General features: G+C 41.4%; 1 protein-coding gene across 4 annotated transcripts in view; it reads right to left on the bottom strand.

Annotated features, from left to right (window-relative positions):
- The window catches only part of SOBP (sine oculis binding protein homolog), a 119,021-nt gene that overhangs the window by 91,016 nt on the left and 5,682 nt on the right, over window positions 1–22,323 (bottom strand). For all 4 annotated transcript variants that reach the window (XM_027814632.2, XM_005445722.3, XM_027814628.2 and 1 more), the window contains exons 2-4: window positions 18,244–18,382; window positions 16,211–16,396; window positions 3,950–4,101 (exon numbers count right to left, since the gene is read on the bottom strand). In XM_027814632.2, coding sequence (XP_027670433.1) covers window positions 3,950–4,101; window positions 16,211–16,396; window positions 18,244–18,382 — 477 coding nt within the window. The remainder of the gene's footprint in view (window positions 1–3,949; window positions 4,102–16,210; window positions 16,397–18,243; window positions 18,383–22,323) is intronic.

A 22,323-nucleotide genomic window follows, 5' to 3' on the forward strand; every position in this document is an offset into this window, starting at 1 on the left:
TTTAAATTTCATATTCTGAAACTTGGTGCTCCAATGCTTTTTGCCCTTATGTGCCTCTTTGGTACTTAGCTTCATATTAGTTGGCCTACAAAATTAAATCTCTAAGGAAGGGAGCACCAGAACAGCTCCAAATCTTAAATCTTCAATTACAAACATTAGTATGAAATGCTCCCTTTCCCTGCAATACTTCCTTTTAATTGGTTTTGTTACCCACAACAGGTTATTACTATATAGTAGTTTGTTATGTGTGTTTGACTATGCACACTAGACCAAACAGGAGTGGGAATGCAGATCTGGATTATTTTTCTTTGGTGGTGGTGGCATTTGTAGGTGTTTTCTAAATCGGATCTAGTCTAAATACTTTGCTTTTTGCCTAATGGGGTAAAACCCCCAAATTTTTCTTCATTTATTTCTGGTAATTGAGATAATATTACACTCTGTGGGGAGACCGATTATAATTCAAAACGTACATATTCCTATTCTTGCAAGGCATGGTTGCTAATATAGATAATTTTAATGGTCATGACTGAAAGATACATGGGGCAAACTTTGCCTTTCTTATGAGAAGAGCAACTTACAAGTACACGAGCCTTTTTCCTTACAAACTCCCCGCCCCAGCCATGAAGCTTGTGTAAGCCCTGGCTTACAGATGCGGAGTGCAGGGGCACAGCTTATGGAGCACACAGCTCCACTGGGACAAAAGGCAGGAAGGACTGATGTGTGCTTCTGACTACACTGCTTGGGTTCAAACACTCCTGAGGCCAGCAAGGTACCGGTTTATTCTGGTGCGTTGCTACTCTTGCTAAACCCACTACAAGAGCAGGCTGGGAAGGAGTTAGAGGGAGCAGTCAGTGCCCAGCTACCCTGGGTCTCTTTGGAGCACTTTCATTGCTCTCCAGGGGCCCTTCAAGGTGGTCTCATGCCAAGCCTTCTCCCAGCTGGAAATCTGTGGGCATGTATTGCTTCAGTGTGCAGTTGCCCTGGGTATGGGAGAAGATTTTCTTATTAGGATGATGACAGAAGTCCTAATTCTGAACACAGCAATTGGCATTCAGGGATGGATAATTTGCAGCATTACTTAGTGCCACTTTTGAGACATTAGTGATGACATTCTTTACTGTTTAAACAGTTCTATCATTTTAAGCAAGTGCTTATTACAGCACTTCTTTCTAGGGGAGGGAGGGAAGACGGCTTAACACGATCCATTAGGAAATTCAAGCCTTAAATGAAGTGACCACAAAGTCCTATCAGCTCCTAGAAATGTAACAGCTGTACATATTTAATGTAATACAACACTATATTGTGGTGGTGATCTGCTGTTTAAAACATACATAAGGCAGGTGAAACATGACTATTTTACTCCTCTGTTTGAAAAATGAGAAAGTGTAGAGTGGCATAACTTCTCAAATAAATAAGCATTAGACTCATGGAGAAGACAGGTATGCTGTTGGACTAGTAATAACAGACTAAAGGTCAGCAGTTACATGTGAAACTATTGCAGCCTTGTTCCTTTGATCTTGTTCCTCAAGACTCTGCTCTATTACTAATAGGTAAAGTGCAAAACAAGAAGCATGAGGGACTGCTGAGTTCTACTGTACATGTCTTAATTTAACAGCAGCATTTCCTAAGTGTTCTGTCCCCTGATCATCTAATGCTGTAAATACACATGCAAGGAGCAGTTCCAGATTTCCCCTGCTGGGTCAGATCCTCTGCAATTGCAGATTCCACAGGTGCAAAGAGGAAGAAAATTTGACTCACTGGCTTAGCTTTGCAGCAGAGCCAATGCAGCAACCAACATGATATCAATTATACGTTATCTCGCCATATTTTGCCAAGTCCTCCCATATGACATTTTGTTAATTTGCAGTCTCTTTAGAGAAGAATAGGACATTTCACTAGGGTATGATGGTATATGAAAAGATTAGGAACATCTATTGTTATTTAGATATATACAAAATAATGAATACAGAGAGCTTTTGGAAGGAAATAGTCAGCATCTTTTAGCTTCCAGAAGTTAACAGAGGTGTAGGAAAGAGTAGCAGGGGGAATGAGATGTTCTATTTTATCCTTTTGCATAATACAAGGACAAGGAGGCCTCCAACAAAGCACACAGGTAATAAATTTTAAGTCAGGTAAAGGGAACTTTTTCATATATTGCCTGACTCACTGAATTCATGGCCATAAACCATTAATGAATCCTACTACTCATGGGTTAGTAGAAGGTTGAAGTACACCTATGCATTATGTTAACATGTATCTATTTTCATTTAGTAGGGATCTAAACCTCCTATTTCAGGATCTAAGATGCAGATGAAATTGAGAATCCACCATGAACTGGTTGTTCCTTCATCTACATCCCCAGGGTTTCCTGAATTATCTGGTACTCATCACTACTGGACACACAGGACCACCTAACTAGGATCACTGACAATGCCTCCAGTACTATGAACCATCTTACCCATGTAAATTTGTGACTGAAAAGCCATGGGAGCATCAGCTGACGGTGATCTGGATCCCGTCACCCCAGAGTGTCTGACACATTGTAAGGCCCATTGAACTGCAAGGGCATAAACATGCATGTGTGCACAGTGCACATACACATACATGAACTTATTTTCAAATGAGGAACATCTAAGGAGCATGTATCTCCCTCCTCTATGGTTTTTCTAGATAAAAAGGATGTAAACACCACTCCTCGCAGAAGACTCACATGACTTGAACTAGCCTGTCTGCTCCAGTAGACATTATGAGCTTGATTCTCCAAGACTGCCACTAAAATTCCACTCTACTGATTTTTGCAACCTAATTCTTCAGGCATTTTTTTCCCCTCCCTTTTTTTTTCTTTTTCCTTTTTTTTTTTTTTTTTCCCCAGGATGATGTGACCCAAATTTATAAAGGAGGGTATTTTGCTATAACATTGCATCTTGAATCTAGGATCTGTATGTACCGATTTGTTATTACCACAAATGTAAAAGACCAGATTTAGAGACCTGAATTCAGTTTGATCTTGAGAAGCTTTGAATGTTCTGTAGCATGAGTGAAAATGGCATTATTTAGAAAACAAAAATTTAAAGGGTTTTATGAATAATAAACATTTCTAAGACAATAGCAGCTACCCAAAAATTCACACTACTAAGCACCAAAAGGACACAGCTACTTTTTCAACAACTAAAAATGCTGGGGCATTCCTTCGTTATTTTTCTTTAAATGACATATCGCACATTCTGCTACAGAAAAACAGCTGCTGAAGTAACCTAGAGGGCATTTTCAGGCACTGTACTTCAGTGATTACAGCAATTTTTGCAGACATTCAATATTAGGATTGCATTCTAATTTTAGACAGTTAAATTTAAATTGCGTAGGAGGGGTTTTCACGCTACTCTAAATGTTCTAACATTGCATACCCCAACCCAAAAACTGTATAGTGTCTGAATTTTGCAGGAATGATAATTTATTTAGTAATGATACATTTTAAAAGGATGAAAATAGAGCTCACTAGCAGCAGTAGGAAGATGTCCGCTACTGTGATGGGATCCAGACACAGGCCCTAAAAGCATTTACCCACTGGCCAAGATCCCAGCACCATAGGACTTAGTGACACTGTCATATGCAACCCTCCTCTACTGTTTCCATGATATCTCTCCTAGTTGTGTGTATGTAGCAAGTATCCTGAGACTCTAAAGCCAAATTGGGACTCTTATGTTAATGCTTATTAGTATTTGAATTCCCTGATTCTCACAAAACCCAAACATTGAACTGAAGGAAACTGAAAGAAACAGGGTTAGTAAAAGACTGACAGTCCAACAGACAATACAGATGGGAAGTGGAGGGACTAGATGAAACAGAGAAAACAAAAGAAAAGAGCTTCTGTTAGATGCTAAATGAGACCCAGGTTGGGCCTGATTAAAGCTATGTCTATGTAGGTTACATCTTTCCTTATTTCTCTTACCTTGTTTCTCTTGAAATATGCTCTTCGGCAGGCTGCAAAGCACTTCTCGCTGCAGAAGCATTTCACTTCACTTCCCATACTCAGGGAATAGCGCTTGATTCCAACTTTCTGGCACCAGGCACACATTATTTGTACATTTGACACATCATCTTCTACAACAAAAATATAAGAACAATGTTTACATGAGATGCAAACACCTTCCTCAGACATCTGCACACTTACTCTTAGATACAACCACCACCAGCTTATCTTATTTCTGCCCTCCTCACTGTCTGAGAGCAGAACTGTGCATGTCTGTGATTACCAGCTTCATCCTCAGGCAGCCAGTGACCTGTGCCAGCCAGGCTGGGGAGACTGGCAGAGCTTCTAAGATGGCTGGAAGATTATTAGCTTAAAAAATGATGCATTGCTGAAAAGCTCTGGAAATCTCGAGAGCTTTTTAGCATGTTTAAGAGTGTACAACTCCTTATTGAACAACTAACCAAGACTAGAGGCTTAATGACTATTGATGCTTTGTTCTTGCTGCTTACAGTCTGTTGTAGTCACCCCCTGAGATGTTCTGCTCAGCAAGCTGGGGATAAAACACACTGGGAAGGTACCGCACCAAGGCAGGTATCTAACAAGAGCCCTCTTCTAAATAACTAGGAACACAAGATACCCCTTTTCCATGTTGTTTCGAAATAATGACGTATACAAAATGGGGAGCTTTCATGTGAATGTAGCAGTCACAGAAACAGACTCGAGCAAGAAGGAAGATGCAGCACTGTGGTAAAGTCTGCCGGGTTACTTTCCAGTCATTATGTTCATTGGTCAAATTTTAATTCAGGAAGAGTTCCTGAGCCCCTTTCAAGCTCTTATCTAATGCGTGTTACAAATGTGGCATGTATGCCTTCTGTCATGTAACAAAACCCAGGGCTTATTACTAAAGTGCTAGCAATATCCTTGTGTAGTCATCACGCCCTTCAGCTTCACAGACGATGGCAGCAAATAGTTAAGCCTCCTGAACAGATCAAGACAATACGTTAGCAGGAACCTTTCTGACCTAAAACTGAGAATTCTTTCAGTTCTTATGTCCAGCCTGTGATACAGCTTGACCTTTCAGTTATAGGCAGCAGCCATTGTCTAACTTCTGGGAAAAAAAAAAATAATCCCTGAAGACTAATTGTTAAAGCAGTTCCTGGTCCATGAGCTGTGGAGAATTCATAGCTCAGAGAGTCTGTCATGCAGCCATCCCATTTCCCTATAAAGGATTTGTTTTTGAAGCTACGCTGTCATCATTCTGTAAAATTATTGGCAAACTAATTTTTAGCAGAGTGATTTGGCTCCTTTCCCCAGCTATCATAACTCAGAACTACGTGCTACATTTTATTCACCTTAACGGAATAAATATTGCCAGTTTAATAACTTTTTTCCTTCCACAAATTGTGTTATGATTTATAGCTACAAATAAAATTGTACAATGTAAAATAATGACCTTTTAGTTTTAATCAGACTGTCTACCTTTAAACCTATATTTAAGGCTAAGTTATAACACAGATTTGTGTTTAACGTATTTTATCACTTACCCTTTAGAGTGGGATTTGCCAATACTATAAATGCTTTCACATACTGAACATCAAGGGAAATCAAAACAATTTGCCCAAAATTATCTCTACCCATCTATAGGGTCAAGATGCCTGCCCCTGAGCTGGCTGTAATCTCAGCCAGGAGCGCAGGGTACCATCACGGTGGCGTTGCATGGCGTCATCACAGCTTTCCTTGCAGAGCAGTCTGGGTCAGGGTGCTAACTACTCCAGCACAGCTCAGGAGCTCTTCCCTGTTTTTATCCTGAGCCATCTGAAGTACTCAGCTTTTACAAAGGTGCCCTATTCAGCTACTTCTGCACCATAATAAACCAATCCCTTACGGGCTGAACTTGCCCCTTTGAATGTATCAGGACAACAGAAGATCCTGTGAACCAAACGAAAACAGACAGCAACCTCTTGTTTCAGATAACAGCAACATATATTCTACTACTGATAAGACATATTTTATCTCTTGAAAATAGGACATCTACCAGTGATACTTTCCAATAACCTTCACTTCTGGTGAGACCAACTGTCATAAATGGAAAAAAAAAAATACAGAGCTGAAAGAGAGTTCACTGGCAAAGTAGGTGCTGGAGAAGCTCTTGGAAGCAGGTGGGCTCATCTGGGGCACGGTTTTTAAGGAGAACCACAAAGCTGCACCACCAGGATTCGCAGGGTCTTTCACGCATGACTTGATAAGGGAAACACCTCAGCTATCATTCAGCTCCTGTTCACCGACGGACATGAACTGCCTTCCATGGGTGACCACACAATTGTCCATTCGCAATTACACAACATCCCAGCAGCAGCAGAAGCTGTTACATGGAAAAGCTGCATTACACACTTCTGTGCAGGAGGTTATACAGGACAGTAAGGCTCAATTTCCCTCTTTCTGCCAAAGACCCTCTAAGACAGATTGAGGAGAGGAGACGGTCCTGCTCTGTCAAGTTGTCTTCCCCTGCCCTGAGCAGCAGAACTTCACCACCACCTCATGGGGAATCCTTTGAAGCAGCATTGCTTCATTTGTGGTCCACAGATCTGACAATCAATAGAACGGCAGAAAATGTCTACGAACTACTACTTCCAGCCACTGTCTGCACTTCCAGGAAGAGACTGCTGATATGCAGGAGGCACCATCAATATTAATCAAAATGTTCATCATTTTGAAAGAAGGAAGGGAGAAAGGGAGGGAAAGAGTCTGCCTAAATACAAAGAACTTCAATTATTTCTCTCGCCTACTCCCTTCTCAAGCCAGTCATCAAAGAATGGTCGCATACAATATAATCCTTTTAATAGTAATAATAAAACTAGATGCCTCTTCCATTGAATAGGCTCAGGAACACTGCTACAAAAGGATTAGCTGAGTATGGCCACATAAAGCAGCCAGAAAAAAGCAGTAATTCAGAAGGGAGTTTGGACCATGTGCTTCCTGGAACAGTACACTAATATGTCACTTTTTAAGTCATCTTTGCTCCCTCAGGTGTAGGTTTGCCCAACTCAATTTTTGATGCAACTCTAACTTCTTGCAATGCAGTCATCAGGTGAAGAAAGAAAACATCCAGTATCACACGACTAATTCCTTATGGACCATCAACAAGAGCCCTGCGCAGCCCTGTGGCAGGAAGACTTGTTCTAAAATCAAATCCTTTCTTTGAGCTTCAAGTGAAGCTAAGAACGGCAGAGAAAAGGACCTGTTCTTGGTACCTGAGGGATAGGTACGGAGCCATGCCCTATGGCCTATGGGTGCGGATGACAGCTGGGGACAATGATAAAGGTCCAAACCTGATCCTGTGCTTTCCTTCTTGACACTGGTTGCAGTAAAGGTCTGAGCAGATGCTGTGAAAATAACTAACAGGGACGTTTTGTTGCAGTGTATTAAGCTTAGTGACCAAAAAAGAGGACTGCAGTATTAACCAAAAGGTAATAGTCCATGCATTTCTAACATTACAGTCCATGTGGGAAGCAATAGCTTAAACACAAAACATTAAGACTGTGTGAAATAAGAAAAGCCAATGTCACATGATTTAATTGCTGTCTTTTCCTAAACACAAACTGGAATAATCAGAAACCAGAAATTTGTCTCTTCCATTCAAGATAAAATTCCTCTTACTTCTTCACAGACCTTTGTTTCATAAGACCAAATCATTTAAAAATCACTTTACTAGACTCTTGCCCCTCTTTCAGGAAAACGTATCAAATCCCCATCCCTAAAGCACTCAGCCAGAGGAACCTGATGCGATGAGAACACAGGGAAGCAGGGAATTTCAAATCCAGTCGCCTGAGATTGCTTATTTGTCTTGAATCTTTATTCTAATCTTTTCCTGATCAGGTCTGCACTAAGAAAGCTTCTCCACAACAATCACATCAGTATAGTACATCAGCAATGTTCTCCTTTGCTCACAGACAAATTTTCGCTGGTAGTCTAGCTTAGCATATCCGCTTGAGTAACATGAGCTCATCCTGACAGCATGCCTATGCCCATCATGTGAGCTCTCGCTGGAGCAGCTCTTCTGATGAAGATCATTCACCATCACTTTTAGGAGTCACACAGCTAGGCTGACACATTTGTGAAGTACAAAAATAACATTTGCAATCCTGGTACAGCTCATTTTGAAGTGAAAGAAAGTTATTTTTTAACAGCTGTATTTTTTTTTCCTCCATCTGGGTTTGTAACTTTATGACCTGCTCTTGCAATGTGCTTAGCATGCTCTCAGATCTGTCACGCTTATGCCAGGTAGCGCAGGTACTCATACAGGTGAGACAGAGAGTAGCTGGCACAGAGACAACTGAACAGTAACAGGAGAGATTTCAGCAGAACATCTGTACCACTGTCTTCTACAATTACACTGGGTAATAGAAAGACATATTCCTTCCACATGCAGAACAAGATCTGAATTTTCAGCCTCTGCTTTTTTGAGTTCTCAACTCTTCACAGGGAAAGCTATTGTGGGAGTTCCAATACTGTGTTTTTCTGCCCCTGGGTTGTGTCATTACAGGTAGAAGAAGTACTCCCTGCACCCACCGCACAGATACTGTTCAGATACATCTCCTTGTGGTTTTTAGCCTGTGTATTTTTCATAATGAACAATGCAATAAACGCGAAGCGTTTGCAGTGTTAAATCATGTTCCCAAAGGGAGTAGTTTGTATAACAAGATAAAATTATCACATTATAATAACTAAATATGCATCAGTCTAAAGCATGCTTCAATTAATCATCAAAAGTTTGCACCGCCTCTTTAGGTCTTAATTAAGCAGAATGTTTGGCTTTTTTTTTCCTTTCAAACCGGTGTGAAGGAGCTGCAGAAAATTGTTCCGCTTAAACCCAATGAGCAGCAGTTTACACTAATCGATCTTATGTGGAACCATAATTTGGAGAGGTGGGGGGAAGAGAAGAAAGGCAATGAGTACAGCAGAGTAAATCCATCACGTACAGCTCTGTCCCTTTATCTAAGCAAACCAGCATGGCCTACAGTGTTTAGCAGGATGATCTTAAAATCCCTACAATTCTGGAGTTAAATCCTGATCAGTTTACTAACTTCTGGGCTGTAACTTTCTACTAATTCCGTTTGGTACTTACTGATATGTATTTTCAATTTTAACTCCAGTTTCAAGAACTTGGGTGAAACTAAATACAGCTCTAATCCTGCAGATTGTAATGATTCATGGGCAAGTACTCCAAAACCTTGCTTTCCACATTTCCTTGCAAGAAATTCAGTAGGAGATACTCAACTCTTCTGGCAAGAAGAAAATATCACTCCTGAAAGTGCCCAGCTGCAGTAGCGAATAAGTCCTGTTGTGCAGAAGGAAGACCAGGAGACCAGAGGGTCTGGGATGGAAATCTCAAAGAGTATGTCCCTTGGACTGAGTAAGCCTGTGTGAAACCTGTACCTTGGCTGTGGTTGTATCTGTGATCTGATACAGAAAGTATTTTGGCACCCCATCCCTGCTTGGTGTCTCCTCACGGCCCATCTCTTCCAGGCATGAGTTTCCTTCCACCACAGCTATCAGAAGCCATGTCTCCCCAGTACTGCTTGCTTCTGTTTTCCTCCCTTTCTCTTTGCTGCATCCCACCCCCTCACGTGGGCAGTTTGGATCCCAGGTTATTTTGAGGGGAGCTAGAATAGCCCTTTTACCCCATCCTGGGAACTGCACTGAATACACTAGCATACATCTTGAACTATTTTAGCTGCTTTCACTACTACTTTCTAATGAAAAGCTGCAAAAATTCCTTTTTAAAGACATTAGATCTGAACTTGATTCTAGCATTCGCAGCATGAACAATAAGGGCTCACTGTTTCCACTGGGACATGCCAGGATTTCAGAATGGTTCATTCTGAGTTACCCGCCTGCCACTTCTGAAACCCCAGCTTGCCGTTTCTGAGGAAAACCAAGTAGCACGTACTCAAGAGTTTTCATCCCAAAGCAGTTCCTGAGGCTGATGATCCCAAGCAAGGCAGAAGGACCATTACAGTCATTTTTCTTAAATCTGAGATGCTTTATCTGATTCATCTTGAACTACAAAATGAACAAACAAAATGCCTGAGACATTGCTGCAGATACCCTTGTGATAGCACTTAAGTGCTGATCCTCTAAACAGATGGAGTGTATACAAACTTAAGGTACAAAAAGTACCTTAGAAAAAGTAATTACAAGAGGAAGATTAAAAAATAGGGCTGGCAATAGAAAGCTTGCTGCAACCATTGCTATGGAAATACCTCAGGGGCTCCACAATGCATTTCCTTTTAAGGACCAGCCTCTTGAAGTTCACTACTCTGCCAATAAAGCAAAGTGTCCCAGCTCCTTTTTAAAAATCATTTTGGGGAACCACGGCTTGCCTCTGTTTTCTATGCATGAGTTGAGGCACATTCTCATGCATAGTTCAGTAAGGACTGAATGCACAACACAAATAAAAGCTGGCATTTAGGCAGGTTTTAAACATGCAAACAAAAAAGCACCTATTTCAGCTAATAGGGGGGGAACTCCCTGTGTATTTTGAATATATGCTATTAAAGTGCATACATAGACGTTATGATTTTCTTTTTAGCACAAAGGAAACACTTGGCCCTCCACAGAGAGCAAAAGGCATCAACAGTGGGCTAGATGGGGCAGGCATCCTGGCAACCATTGGCATTTTAAAACCCAGGCACTAATAACCCTACGATCAGTGTAAATTAGATGATGTTTCAAACTGAAAACAAGAGAAAGAATTTGAAGAGTAGTGACTACAGGATTTGTCGCAGTGGTCTTTATGAGAGAGCTAAACCTGCAGTTAAGAGAAGCTGTAATGGGGTTCAGCAGCTAGAATAAGATTTGGGAAATACTGAAGAAGGATCGAAAGCGTAGTAAAATGAAAGTCTCCTCAATATAGAGACTTAATTAGATCTGATAATATGGTCTTTATTTAAGGAAAACTGCCGCTGGGTTTTGCTTGGAATCAGACTTCTTGGTAATGCAGTCATAGAACCAATTCCTTGGTGAATTTAGACAGATGATCTCGGAATTCATTTTTACTGCCCTGCTAACTACCATTTAAAACATCTTTTATGCTTCCAGATTCCTCCAATACAATTTAAATGTTGAGAGAGGTTACAACGTGCAGTTCCAAGTGTTCACAGGGCAGGGACTTTGCTTAACCTCACGTGTTTCACCAAATTACTGGTGTGCACTTGTATTTACAAAAAAGAATCCTGTAAACTTTAATTATAAAGTTAGGCTAAGCTGTAACACAGAAAATCACTCATTCCTTTCAATCCTTTATCTATAAAATACCTAATTATTTTATTTAGTATTTGCATGTGACATTTCCTTGCCAGCTTAGGTCACAAGCCTATTTTACAAGGTAGTCAGCACTGGAAATGCTTCTGCTCCTCCTTTAAGACATTTTGCCTCACCAGAAACAGCTCCTCCGGCCCATTCTTCCTTCACTTCCACGAGTTTCTAGTAACTTTTGGTACGATCCTAGTCATTGTCACTTGGAAATCACTGAACCAAATGTTATGTAGAAACACTGATCTGCAGATTGCAGAATTTAAATTTAATTTCCTTTCCCAAATGTACTCATTATCTTGTGGAAACCCTGGGAAGGAGCATTATTTTTCCCTTGTACTTCTTTCCCCTGTGGAAAGCTCAGTCAACTGCACGGCGTCACTCTCTGCGTCCCCTTCCACCGCATCCCTTGACAGTGACTTCCCCTCACAGCACAGCATGGCAGGGCGCTGGTTCTTCTTTGGGACACTTAGAACAGTAGACACACTGGGTGCATCGCTTATACACAGGAGGCAGGAAAGGGAAGGTTTTGCCGACACCCATGCTCAAAGGCTAGACCCACCAGCAGTTGTACCTCCCCTACCAAGGCACTGCCATGGGGGTTCACAAGAGAAAGTAAACCAAAGAGCACTCTTAAAAAAAATGGGGAAACTGAGATAGCATAGCCTCCAGCAGGTGCCAGGGGAAGGAGGCAGCATGTTCTTACCTGCATTGAAAGAATTTTTTGCATTCTTCTTTGACTAGTCTTGATTTTAGCCTTCCTTCATCCCATGTAACAGCAGCCGTCCAAACTTGTCTAAGTGAAAGGGCAGAGTCACCCGAAGTGCCCTCTCAGATTTACTCTATCGCTAAGGGCTGCACAGTAACAGTTAGGATGTCTGCATGCTGCATACTATGGACGTATACCCTGCACAACTGTGGTGGGATTTTTATTTTTAGATCACTCCTGGCTACTGCACTTTGTTCCCTGCTATTTCTATGTAATTTTTTAATTGAAAAAAATACTTTCTTTACATTGCTGTGTAGAAAATAAGAAACTTCTCATACCAAGTAGAACTAATCTTAGTATCGGTTTGTTGCAATGGGTTGTACCCAAGACTAACCCTGAAGATCACTCAGAATCTGTTGCTGGGCAAGAAGGATGGTTATCAGCCACAAGGAGACTATTACATCAACTCTTTGGAGGCTGCACTGACTTCTTACTTGCTTCCAGATGCAGGTCAGATGGCTGATGTTGACTGATAAAGTCCTGTTTGATTTGGGCACTGACTGAGTGTGGTTTATCTGCCTGGTGGTGCAGATCAGTGGAGTGCTCTTGCAGACAGTCTCCAGATCTGAGCAACTGGCATACTTCTTGTGGAGGCTTCCCGTGACTAGATTTAGTATCCTCCATTAACATGCTGCAACCTGAGTCTGTAGATGGTCAGTGCACCAGATAGGGCCCACTTGGCCTTTTTTGGGTGTAATTCTGGGGTACAGTGAAGACAGAGTGCCATTACTGGAGCTGTTTATAATTGGTCAGGTAGCAGCCTGATGTTTTCCAAGACTCTATAAGCAAATTCTTACCTAATATTTCATTTGACTAAAACAGAAAAGCTGAACAGCTTGGAGATAAAGTTTTAGTCTGAATGCTCAAAATTACTTGGTTTTCAAAAGAAAAAAAACCACTTTACCATAAAATAAATATGAGGGCAAAAAGGTAGATTCGTTAACTGTTCAAGGTTTTAGCCTGTTCATACAAAATATGAATGCAGATAGGGCACTGTTCAAGGTTTTCCAGCATGCTCAAGGAAGACCTTAGCCTGCTGAAATCTTCAATGACTGCTTCCTAGACATAATTCAGTACTAGTACTCCTTCTCCTCCTTTTCAAGCTGGTAGTTGTTTCTGATACCAAGAATTATATCTGCCTCCCTGGAAATCTTGTTTCCCTTGGCTTCCTGACTGTCTTTCCCCTTCTTCTACCCCTGCCATTGCTACATCAGTGCACATTGCAGAGCATCCTTCCTATTTCTCCCTTCAGGCTTCTGTGAGCATCCCCTGTGCTCTGCTCTTTCTCTTCTCCCTCCTATCTGTATAGAATCTTACCTGCAAAAATTATTCAACTAATAATTCATTGTGACTGTTTCTTGGATCTGCTTATCCTCTCCAGACCATTGCTCTCCTGTCCAAATGAATATTTCAGCCTGTCTCCCTGACAGTTCTTTACTGGTGCTGACCCTTCAGTTCAAGATCAATACGGCAAGAATTAAAGTCTTAATAATTTCTCCCTGAGTGCTCACTCCATATTATTTGCTCAGTAATAGTGGACCGCACCATCATCTTTCCTGTCCTTCAGGTTCATGATTTAGATATCATTTCCATCTGCAGGCACTCTCTTTTCAGCTATATTTAAATCTTGTAGATTCTTCTTCTGTGCAATACCTAAAAGCTTTGCCCATCCATCCATAAAGTCTGGACTCATCCCGCTTCTCAGCTTTTCAGTCACTACAGTGCATCACTACTTGGTTTTCTCTGGCCTGTAATGTAACCTCATCCTATGTGCACCCACTCAAAATGTGCTGCAAAGGTTCCTTTCTCTGCCCAGCATTTTAACCTTGAAGCTTTCTCCTAGACACTTTCTGCCGCTCCCTCCTTTCTCCCGTCTTCATTTATTAACTCGGGCAAATGTAAGCTGCTTCTGTTCTTGCGGCAGGTCAGCCATAGCCTGTCCCTCTTCCATGCCGAAAATGGTGAATTTCGGCTTTAGCAGTTAATAATGTGAGTCTTTTCCATTTGCCTGCTCAACTCAAAGAAGCACCTTTGTGCTGCTTCCGAAGTCATCCCCTGTGCTTGTGAGGGGCAACAAGAAAACATCCCCAGAGTTTCTCTTGTCTGGCTTTGTATCACTCTGAAGTTTGTTGCTTTGATGTAGTGCCCACAAAACGGTGTCAAAGTGCAGTGCCAAGTCCACTGCCTCACATGCTGGCTCTCCTGGCTCCTTTGTACTCCCTTTTCTACTTGCATTCACCAGTTGCTTCTTGCCAGGCTCTTTGGGGTGATAATGACTAGGGCACCTACGCCCTAAGATAAAACAGAACAATTACTACCAATGCTTACTGCAAATCCCACAAAGGCTGTGGTTCTCCTCCCCCTCCGGTCCTCCCAAACCTTGCTCTCTAAAACAAAGGTGAGATAAATATGCTCATCTGCTCAGAAGTCATGCTAATCTAGCGCCCATTACTGACAATGGGATAAAGTCAGAGGAGGCAGAGATTATGCAAGTAAAACAACAGTATTCATTATGAATTAATGAATTAAAAACCTAAAGTTGGAAAATACTTATGAAAAGCCTTCTCTGCACGTTGCCCTTAGCGGTACATTTGAACTCAGGATCACACGTGGTAGGTGGATGGGCAAAGAACAGAAGGCAGTTGACTTGGCCAAGGCTCCCCTGTGTCCACTTAACTACTGTTGCAGTAATTTGTTTTTCTACTTCATAGTTCCATCTCCTCCTGCTTGTTTGATGTCATAAAAATCCAGCAACTGTGGCAGTTTGCACAATGCATGTTATAGCCTTGTGTTCACGTACCACAAATTCAGCATTCTGGATTCATTCATGACTCAGATTGGAGGAGAAAATAGCTTGGGATGGCACAAGCCCTTGATTAAAGCTTTAGGGCCAAATCAACAACAGCTGAGGATCCAGCCCATATGGCCCGAGATCTTTAGCTGTGTAAAGGCTGCAGGAATGGGCCCAAATAGCCTTGGTAATTAGCAAATATCGTATAAAATAGATGAAAAGTCTTTGGCAGGGAATGCATATTGAGTAACATTTGAAAACTATTCATGGCATATTACTATACTTCTTTAGAGATAAAACTCAATGGCATAAAGATAATTTGGGAGGGGCAACTGTAGCCTATCACATGCCTGTCAACCCGCAAACACTTTCTTGGACCCATCAGTATTTTACAGCTACCTTTAATCAATGCAACAAAGGGCAGAGGTGACCATCTAACACCTGGGACCTGATCCTACAAGCTGTTCTGACTCTGCAGAAGCCTCCTCGCACCTGGTGGGGACTCTTCAGCCAAGCTGCCTCCCTGTGTGCGGGGAGCTACTGTTCCTGGGTAGGTTATTGCAGGTCACCCTGGACTCAGTGCCTCGGTCACCCAAGAGCACCCAGAACGACACCCAGGGAAGTCCACGGAAGCAGGACTGAGCCTACTCCTATCTAAATTCACCATTATCGCACCATGTACAGCAGTAAACAATAACAGAGCAATTAATCACCCCGGCGCAGCCGTGAGAGTTACTTTCACAGATTATGGTAAGCAGCATGCAGTGTAGAATAAATCATTTTTCATGCAAACTCTGAGGAATGGCATGTTATAAAATCACGCCTGATAAAAATCTAATGAAAATGTAAAACATCTCAGTGCAGTCTCCTGGGAAGAGTCAAGATCATATTAAATCCTCAAGAGACAACGGTCAGGGATTTCAATGAGAATCAAGAGACAGTTTTCCCAGGATGAGCTTGTTAACCCAATATAAAGACAAGATATTGATTTGATGGCTTTGTCTCTTTTGCTGTTTCCTTCATGGAGCCTATTTTTAATTTAATTGTCTTCCATTAATTTTTTTAAAGGCTTTATTCATCAGAACAAAATCCTTTTTTTTCTTTCTAAAAGCAGATGTTTTTGAAGTGCTGGGAGTATAATCCAGCATGCAGAGTGTCACAAGCAGCACCAGTCTGTTGTCATTGCATTTGTAGAAGTTTTACAAGAATACTAACAAATAAAGTCACTCTCCCACTCCGTTTTAAAGTTCCCTGCAACTGGTTTTTAAACATTTTGAAATCAGACCTCTTACTAAGATGTCACAATCTAGCAATTTCAGGACCTGTCAATGACAGTAACCATTTTTAAATGTTCATTAGGATTTACCTGCTGGTGGCTTTATGAAAGGTGGTGGAATTAATGGGACAATAATAGGTACATTCCCGTGATCCTTCGACCCTGCTGGTGAGTCTGATAGTCCATTTCCTGTGGCAAGCCCTGGGTAGCCTGGGTTTATATTGTACGGTGAAATAACACTGTCCTCAGGTAATTTTGGTTTTGGCAAAGAATTTTCTGTAAAACACAACGAACATATTGTACAGTATGACAAATATATTTCTTAAATTCACTGACATACTTTCACCAATCTGTTCATTAAATTACTTACCCTGATACAAGAAGAGCGCACAAAAAAACCCAGCTATTTTCCCTTTTAAAAAATGGATAGTTTCCAGTATTCTTCAGAACTACTCCATTTTTTTAAATCAAATTCACACTTCCTCTTTTTCAAAAGGTGGGATTATTGTGTCATGCACGTCCTTAGTACACCCGATTTAATCAATGATGCCCTGTTCTCATCCTTTACTTCTACTGTTTGCATGGTGATTACACTCAGCGTACTGTGACTTCACCAATGCAAGAAGCATAAACTTAAAAATAAAAGAATTTCTAATTCTCTATCAATAATATGAGTAGTAGTAATGGAAAGGATTTAAAGAAAGGGACAAAATATTGAAATGACAACAAAGTGTACATGAAATGATGACAGTTATTATTCTAATTCTTTAATCCCAAATCACCTCAGGATTCTTATTTGTAGGAATTTCTCTAATGCATCTGAGTTAGCTATGGGGCAGGACTTAATTCTTATAATTCCCTCTCCTCCCATCTCTCAGAAAAAGAAACACACTTTTTTCCCTCCCATAGACTGCACACACCAAAAACTTCTGTCACAGGTATTCGACATCTTTGTTTGCTACATGAAACGTTATGACCTGTACCGTGTCTCTACAAAAAAAAAGCACATCACAATTTCATCAGGCATAGACTGGAGCCACAAATCATTCAATAGCAGATCTATTTACTAAAACATAAATAAATGAATCGCATTACAACACAGGTACAGTTTCTTCAAAGGTGGCTTAATGACATTGCATTTTCAATGACAAAGAAATATTGATCACCAATGTCACTATAGAACTAACCAGCTGCAAACATCCAATTTTAACATGACCAGGTTGTTTCATCTTACCTCTAATTTTTCCACCTTTTTCCTAGCCATTTCTCCTTCAGAACTGGTCTCTCTCTGCTATCAGTGCTCACTGAATACAGTGCTGCTGCTGGCCATCAGAAAGAAAACCCAAATGCTGCTGGCCACAAATGCAGTGAAAAGTGGCAGGCTGAGAGCATAAAAGCTGCTGCAATTTCCTCTCTCTACCTCACCTTTGACGAACTTGTTTTGGATAAGTCAAGGTGCAGCAGTTTCCTGCTCTTCCCCTCGCTCTGATGACAAGTCCTTACCCATCCCCTGCGACCGAGGAGTCAGAAGGTAGCGGCTGAACAGCCGAACAAAGAGAAGGGCTCCCACCCTTCACGTTTGGAATCACTAAGATGCAGCACTGTCCCAAACAAATTCCATCCCTGGAGAACTTCTACAGCACTTGCAGAAGGCAGTATAGTACAAGCATGGATGAGGAGCTTTTTGTGAACATTCACGCTCGTTCCTACAGGTATTGTGAATATTCCAGCTCAAAATCTTTCAGCATTTAAAAAAGCCATAGGCCAGAATGCCTTAGCTTTGAAAGCAAAAGGGTTCCTTAAGGCCACACTGCCAAGAAAACGCTCCCTCTTTTTTCCAGTTGTGAGCAGTTTATCGGTACCACAGGTACAGGACTTTCAACTGACTCACAAAAGGTATTACTTGCGAAGAAATATTAGTAAGTGCCTACTAACAACAATTCTGTTAAGTGATTTTCCTCATACTGTATTGGCTTCCTTGTACCAGAAGGCACTCTCTGATGTTTTTATGTAAAGCAACCACGAAGCAAGCAGCAGAACACGCTTCCCAATCCACGCCAATTCAGACAGGTTGAGATATTAATCCTTCTTTGCATGAACACAGAAACATGAAGTCTCATTACCTTTGAGAACAGAAATGTGCTGGCGGCTTTCCCCATCTGCCGAGTAGTTCCTGAATTCAATATCTTCTCCATCTTTCAATTCAACCTTATCATAACCATACCAGCCAAGGAGCTCATTCATAGTGTTTTCTGCAAAGTTCTGAAAGAGAAAAATTACCTACTTATTTATGTAATCAATAACCATTTGGAAAGAAGGGAGGACTGCATAAATCGAACCATATCTGTGCTACACGAGGAAGTGTCAGGTTTAGCCCACCTCCTCAAAGACTAATGCTCATTTCATAAGTCAAGTGCATAAAGTGTAATGCATTTAAATCTTCGACTGGCACATGTAATTATGACAGAGACTCATACATCTGTAATTTAAAGAAAATGAAAAGGAGAGTTATTTATGACTTTTGCTCTGGCATTCAATGTCAGAAATATTTTAACATACATTCGTCACACAAACTTGTCTGTGTTGCCATAAAATATTTAAGACTGCAGCGAGAGAATAACAGAAAATCAGGACTTTTTTCAACGAGCAGTTAATCAATCTTACTGTGCTACAGTCTTTTCAGCTGGAGCAGGTCACTGACACAATTACAGTTCCTTGAGGTGCCCATGAACCAAATCAAATAAAATCACAGTGAAGACGTTCTTCCTCAGTTATAAGCCCTTGCGTAGTCAAACCACTTAAAAACTCGGCCCCATGAAAGCCTTTTACCATAACATTTCATACAAACATCCCCTATATTTGTTTAAGAAAACCTTTCTCAGTTTTGCCACATTTATTTTCAAACCAATTTCCAAGCAGCCATGTGGTTACATTTTATGTTTGTATGGAAATGCAAAATATGGAACATGACTGTCATAACTCTCAAATTCTATTAAAAACACGTCCTCTAGGTCAGGTGGCAAAAAAAAAATCTGCAGAAAATTCTCATTACTGGGCCAGGAGATTTAGTGGAGTAAGTTAAGAAATCTACAGCCAGGCAACAAAGCTTTCTGAAACCAAACAGTGCCATGGAGGTCTACAGGCTATGGGTTTAAGAAACCACCAAATGAAACCAGCTAATGAATTACTGCGATGGCAAAGATCAATTTAAAGTAGCATGACAACTATAAAACAAAAAAAAAAAGCCACACACAAAGCTTTTCTATTTGGTCTCTGCATATATTTTTTTTTATCACTCTTTTAAAACAAATTCCAAACTTCATTTTCCTTTAAGATCCTGACATCTAAAATAACACTCCTGATAAGGACTGTCTCCTGGGACTCTGGCTACCAGTAAAGGAATGAAGAGAGCACACCAATTCAAAACAAATGGTACGTGTCAAATTTGCAGGTTGCTAGATTTTGTCTAGTAACTGCTCTAGCTTAATTTTTGAGTGGGAGCAAATCTAATGATGGAACACAGCAATTCTCCAGTCATTTAAATAAATAAATAAAATTAATCAGATGATAATTGCTTCCGAATTCGAAGCTACAGCAGGCACTCTGCCCCAGAACATCACAGCACTGCACTGCTCCTGGCTCATTCATCACACCAGATTGTATAGGTGTTCCTGTCACTCAAGGAGCACTGTAAAGCAGCTACAAGCAATAAACGCAAGCAGTTTATACTCTTCCAGGAGTATCATCTGTGCAACTGTGCTACGAACACACATTTCAGGAAAAGAAAAACCAAAACAAAAACCCACAGCAGACCCTGGACCCTGGAGCGTTAATTTCCCTTGGTCTTTTCCCCTCTTTCATTTTCACTTGGCCTCCTGCTGGAAGTCTTGATGCCGTGGCTGTCCCGTGCAGCCCCGAATTGCCAGAAAACACTACATTGTTCCACCTTTACCTCTAGTGTCAGCATTAAAAGCACAACAGCCTGTTACATCTGAGGTATGCCACTACTACAGTTTGCAACAAGTACAATACAGTGTAGTGTGGCTAACACCTACATTCATTTCTACAATATACATTTAAACTCTCATTTGAATGATGCAGTGTTGCAAGTGTTTTAAATACTAGCAAAAAAGGGAAATCTTTCTGAAGTTGGTTGTTGGGTGGGGGTTTTTTTAGCTTTTTAGAAAACATGTCTTTGGCACTGAAACTCCCAATGCACTAACCCTGTCTCTAACCCATGGGAATCCAACAACGAAATTATGTGGGAATGGGGAGTGAAACCTTGCCACTGCAGCTCACCCAGAATGACCCAAAGGGGTCCATGGAGGCCCAAAAGCAAGCTCTGCTACCTTCCCTTGCTTTGCTAGATTTCAGCTATGGAGATGTGGCCCTAGAGACTAATCTAGCAAGGTAGAGACAAATTGACAAAGTCTTCCTGACTTAAACCCCATGTAACCAAATTAATTGAGTAGCTCTAAATTTGCCTCCTGTGGATGCTTTGTGTTTTATTTGCACTGTTGATCAACTCAGGCAATGAGTAATTTCTAATTACTTGTCAAGGAATAAGTAAGCAAGGCTGTATATATGTTTCTTTCTTTCTGAAAATTCATACATGTGTGTGTCTCTCCAGAATCTAGTCAAAGTGATGCTTGGGTTTGTAATGGCACAAAGTTTTAAGTGCCTTTCTTTCAAGTCTCATTTTTACTATCCATGATGAGTGACACACAAAAATGAACGCTCATAAGGACAAAGAACACATTTGATTTTTAAATTACCCATCGTAGAGACTTGACTCTTAAAAAAAAAATAATCACCCAGGTCTTTCCTAACTAACTTCAGTGGGAGTATGATGAGGTTGCATATTATCAGTAACAAGCACCTTTTTAACACTGTGATTTCTCAACAAGGATGCTTGGATAAAAAAAAACAATTAAGCCATTCTCCTTCATAATTTGTCTCACCTATTACAATGACGTTGATCACTCTTAATACTATTCTCTCAGAGGCTAACAGCTGGGGCTTCATTACACAGCACTTTATATACACAGCAAACCAAGAGGACATCCCTAGCAAGCTGAGGTCAAAGCTGAGAAATGTTTTCTTGCACACTAACTCTCTTGTATAGACATGCATCCACAGAACTACAGCGTCACCTTCCCTCAGACTCCTGACTACAATACCCATTTGCAGCAATATCCAACACACTCTCAGTCAAGATGATGGTCACACAGCTTATGTCCTAGATACGGTAACAAAACGGGCTTTATAAAGACCAAGCATGGTGGCAATAGTCAAAACACAAACGATGAGATGAGACAAGACATTTTTTCTCTGTCTGAATGCAGAGGGGAGGATAAAAAGGGGGGGAGGGAGGGGGGGAAGAGGCAAAAAAGCCCAGTGCTCAATGAACTTAAGGAAAGGAAGCAAGTCAATCAATACTAACCTGTACATGCAGAGCAGAACCTCACTGAAAGATGTACAAGCTCCAAAGGCTTAGTGAAAGGAAGGGTGACAATTGTAACAACAGTGCTTGAGAAAAGAAAGAATGTGGGACCCGAGGCTGGAGCAGGAGAGCAGAAGAAGCAGTGATGAAGCAGGCTAGAGAGGAACCAGCTGAACTGAGAGATGATGGGCCTGCCAAAGCCCAGGGAGATGCGAAGGCAAGTGTGGATGACCAGATGGAGGATGTGCAAGGAGCTGTGATTCCATGCTTTTGCAGGAACAGGACAGCAGAGGCACTGAGCTAGTCCATGCCTACTTTCAGACTCATTCCCCAAAGGGATATGAAGGGTCTTCAAGATGGAGGCCGCCACCCTAACCCCACAGCCCTGCCGAAGGCCTGGGATGATGTGAAAAACCAGCACATCAGGGAAAACCTTGTCCATTATCAGTAAAATCCCAAGTCAGCAATCACACTGTTAAGCAGGGATCCTTGAGCCCAGAGCAAATCCCACTGGATTACAGGACAGAAGCTAACATCACCCTACCAGAGAGGCAACACTCAGTCCCCTGGGGGGAAACCAAGAGACTGATCCCTGGTGCAGCTCCCAGCGTGAGCCAGCATCAGAGCTGTGAAGACCAGCACAGACACCCTGAGCCACACACTTCCATGATCACACCGCCACGCCACGCTTCGCCTCCGTGCGTGCACAAAGCAGCCAGGCTCCCGAGGCTGTGGTGGAAAGACTGATGACCTCTTCAGC

Source organism: Falco cherrug, chromosome 6 (assembly GCF_023634085.1).
Source record: "Falco cherrug isolate bFalChe1 chromosome 6, bFalChe1.pri, whole genome shotgun sequence".
NCBI lineage: Eukaryota > Metazoa > Chordata > Aves > Falconiformes > Falconidae > Falco > Falco cherrug.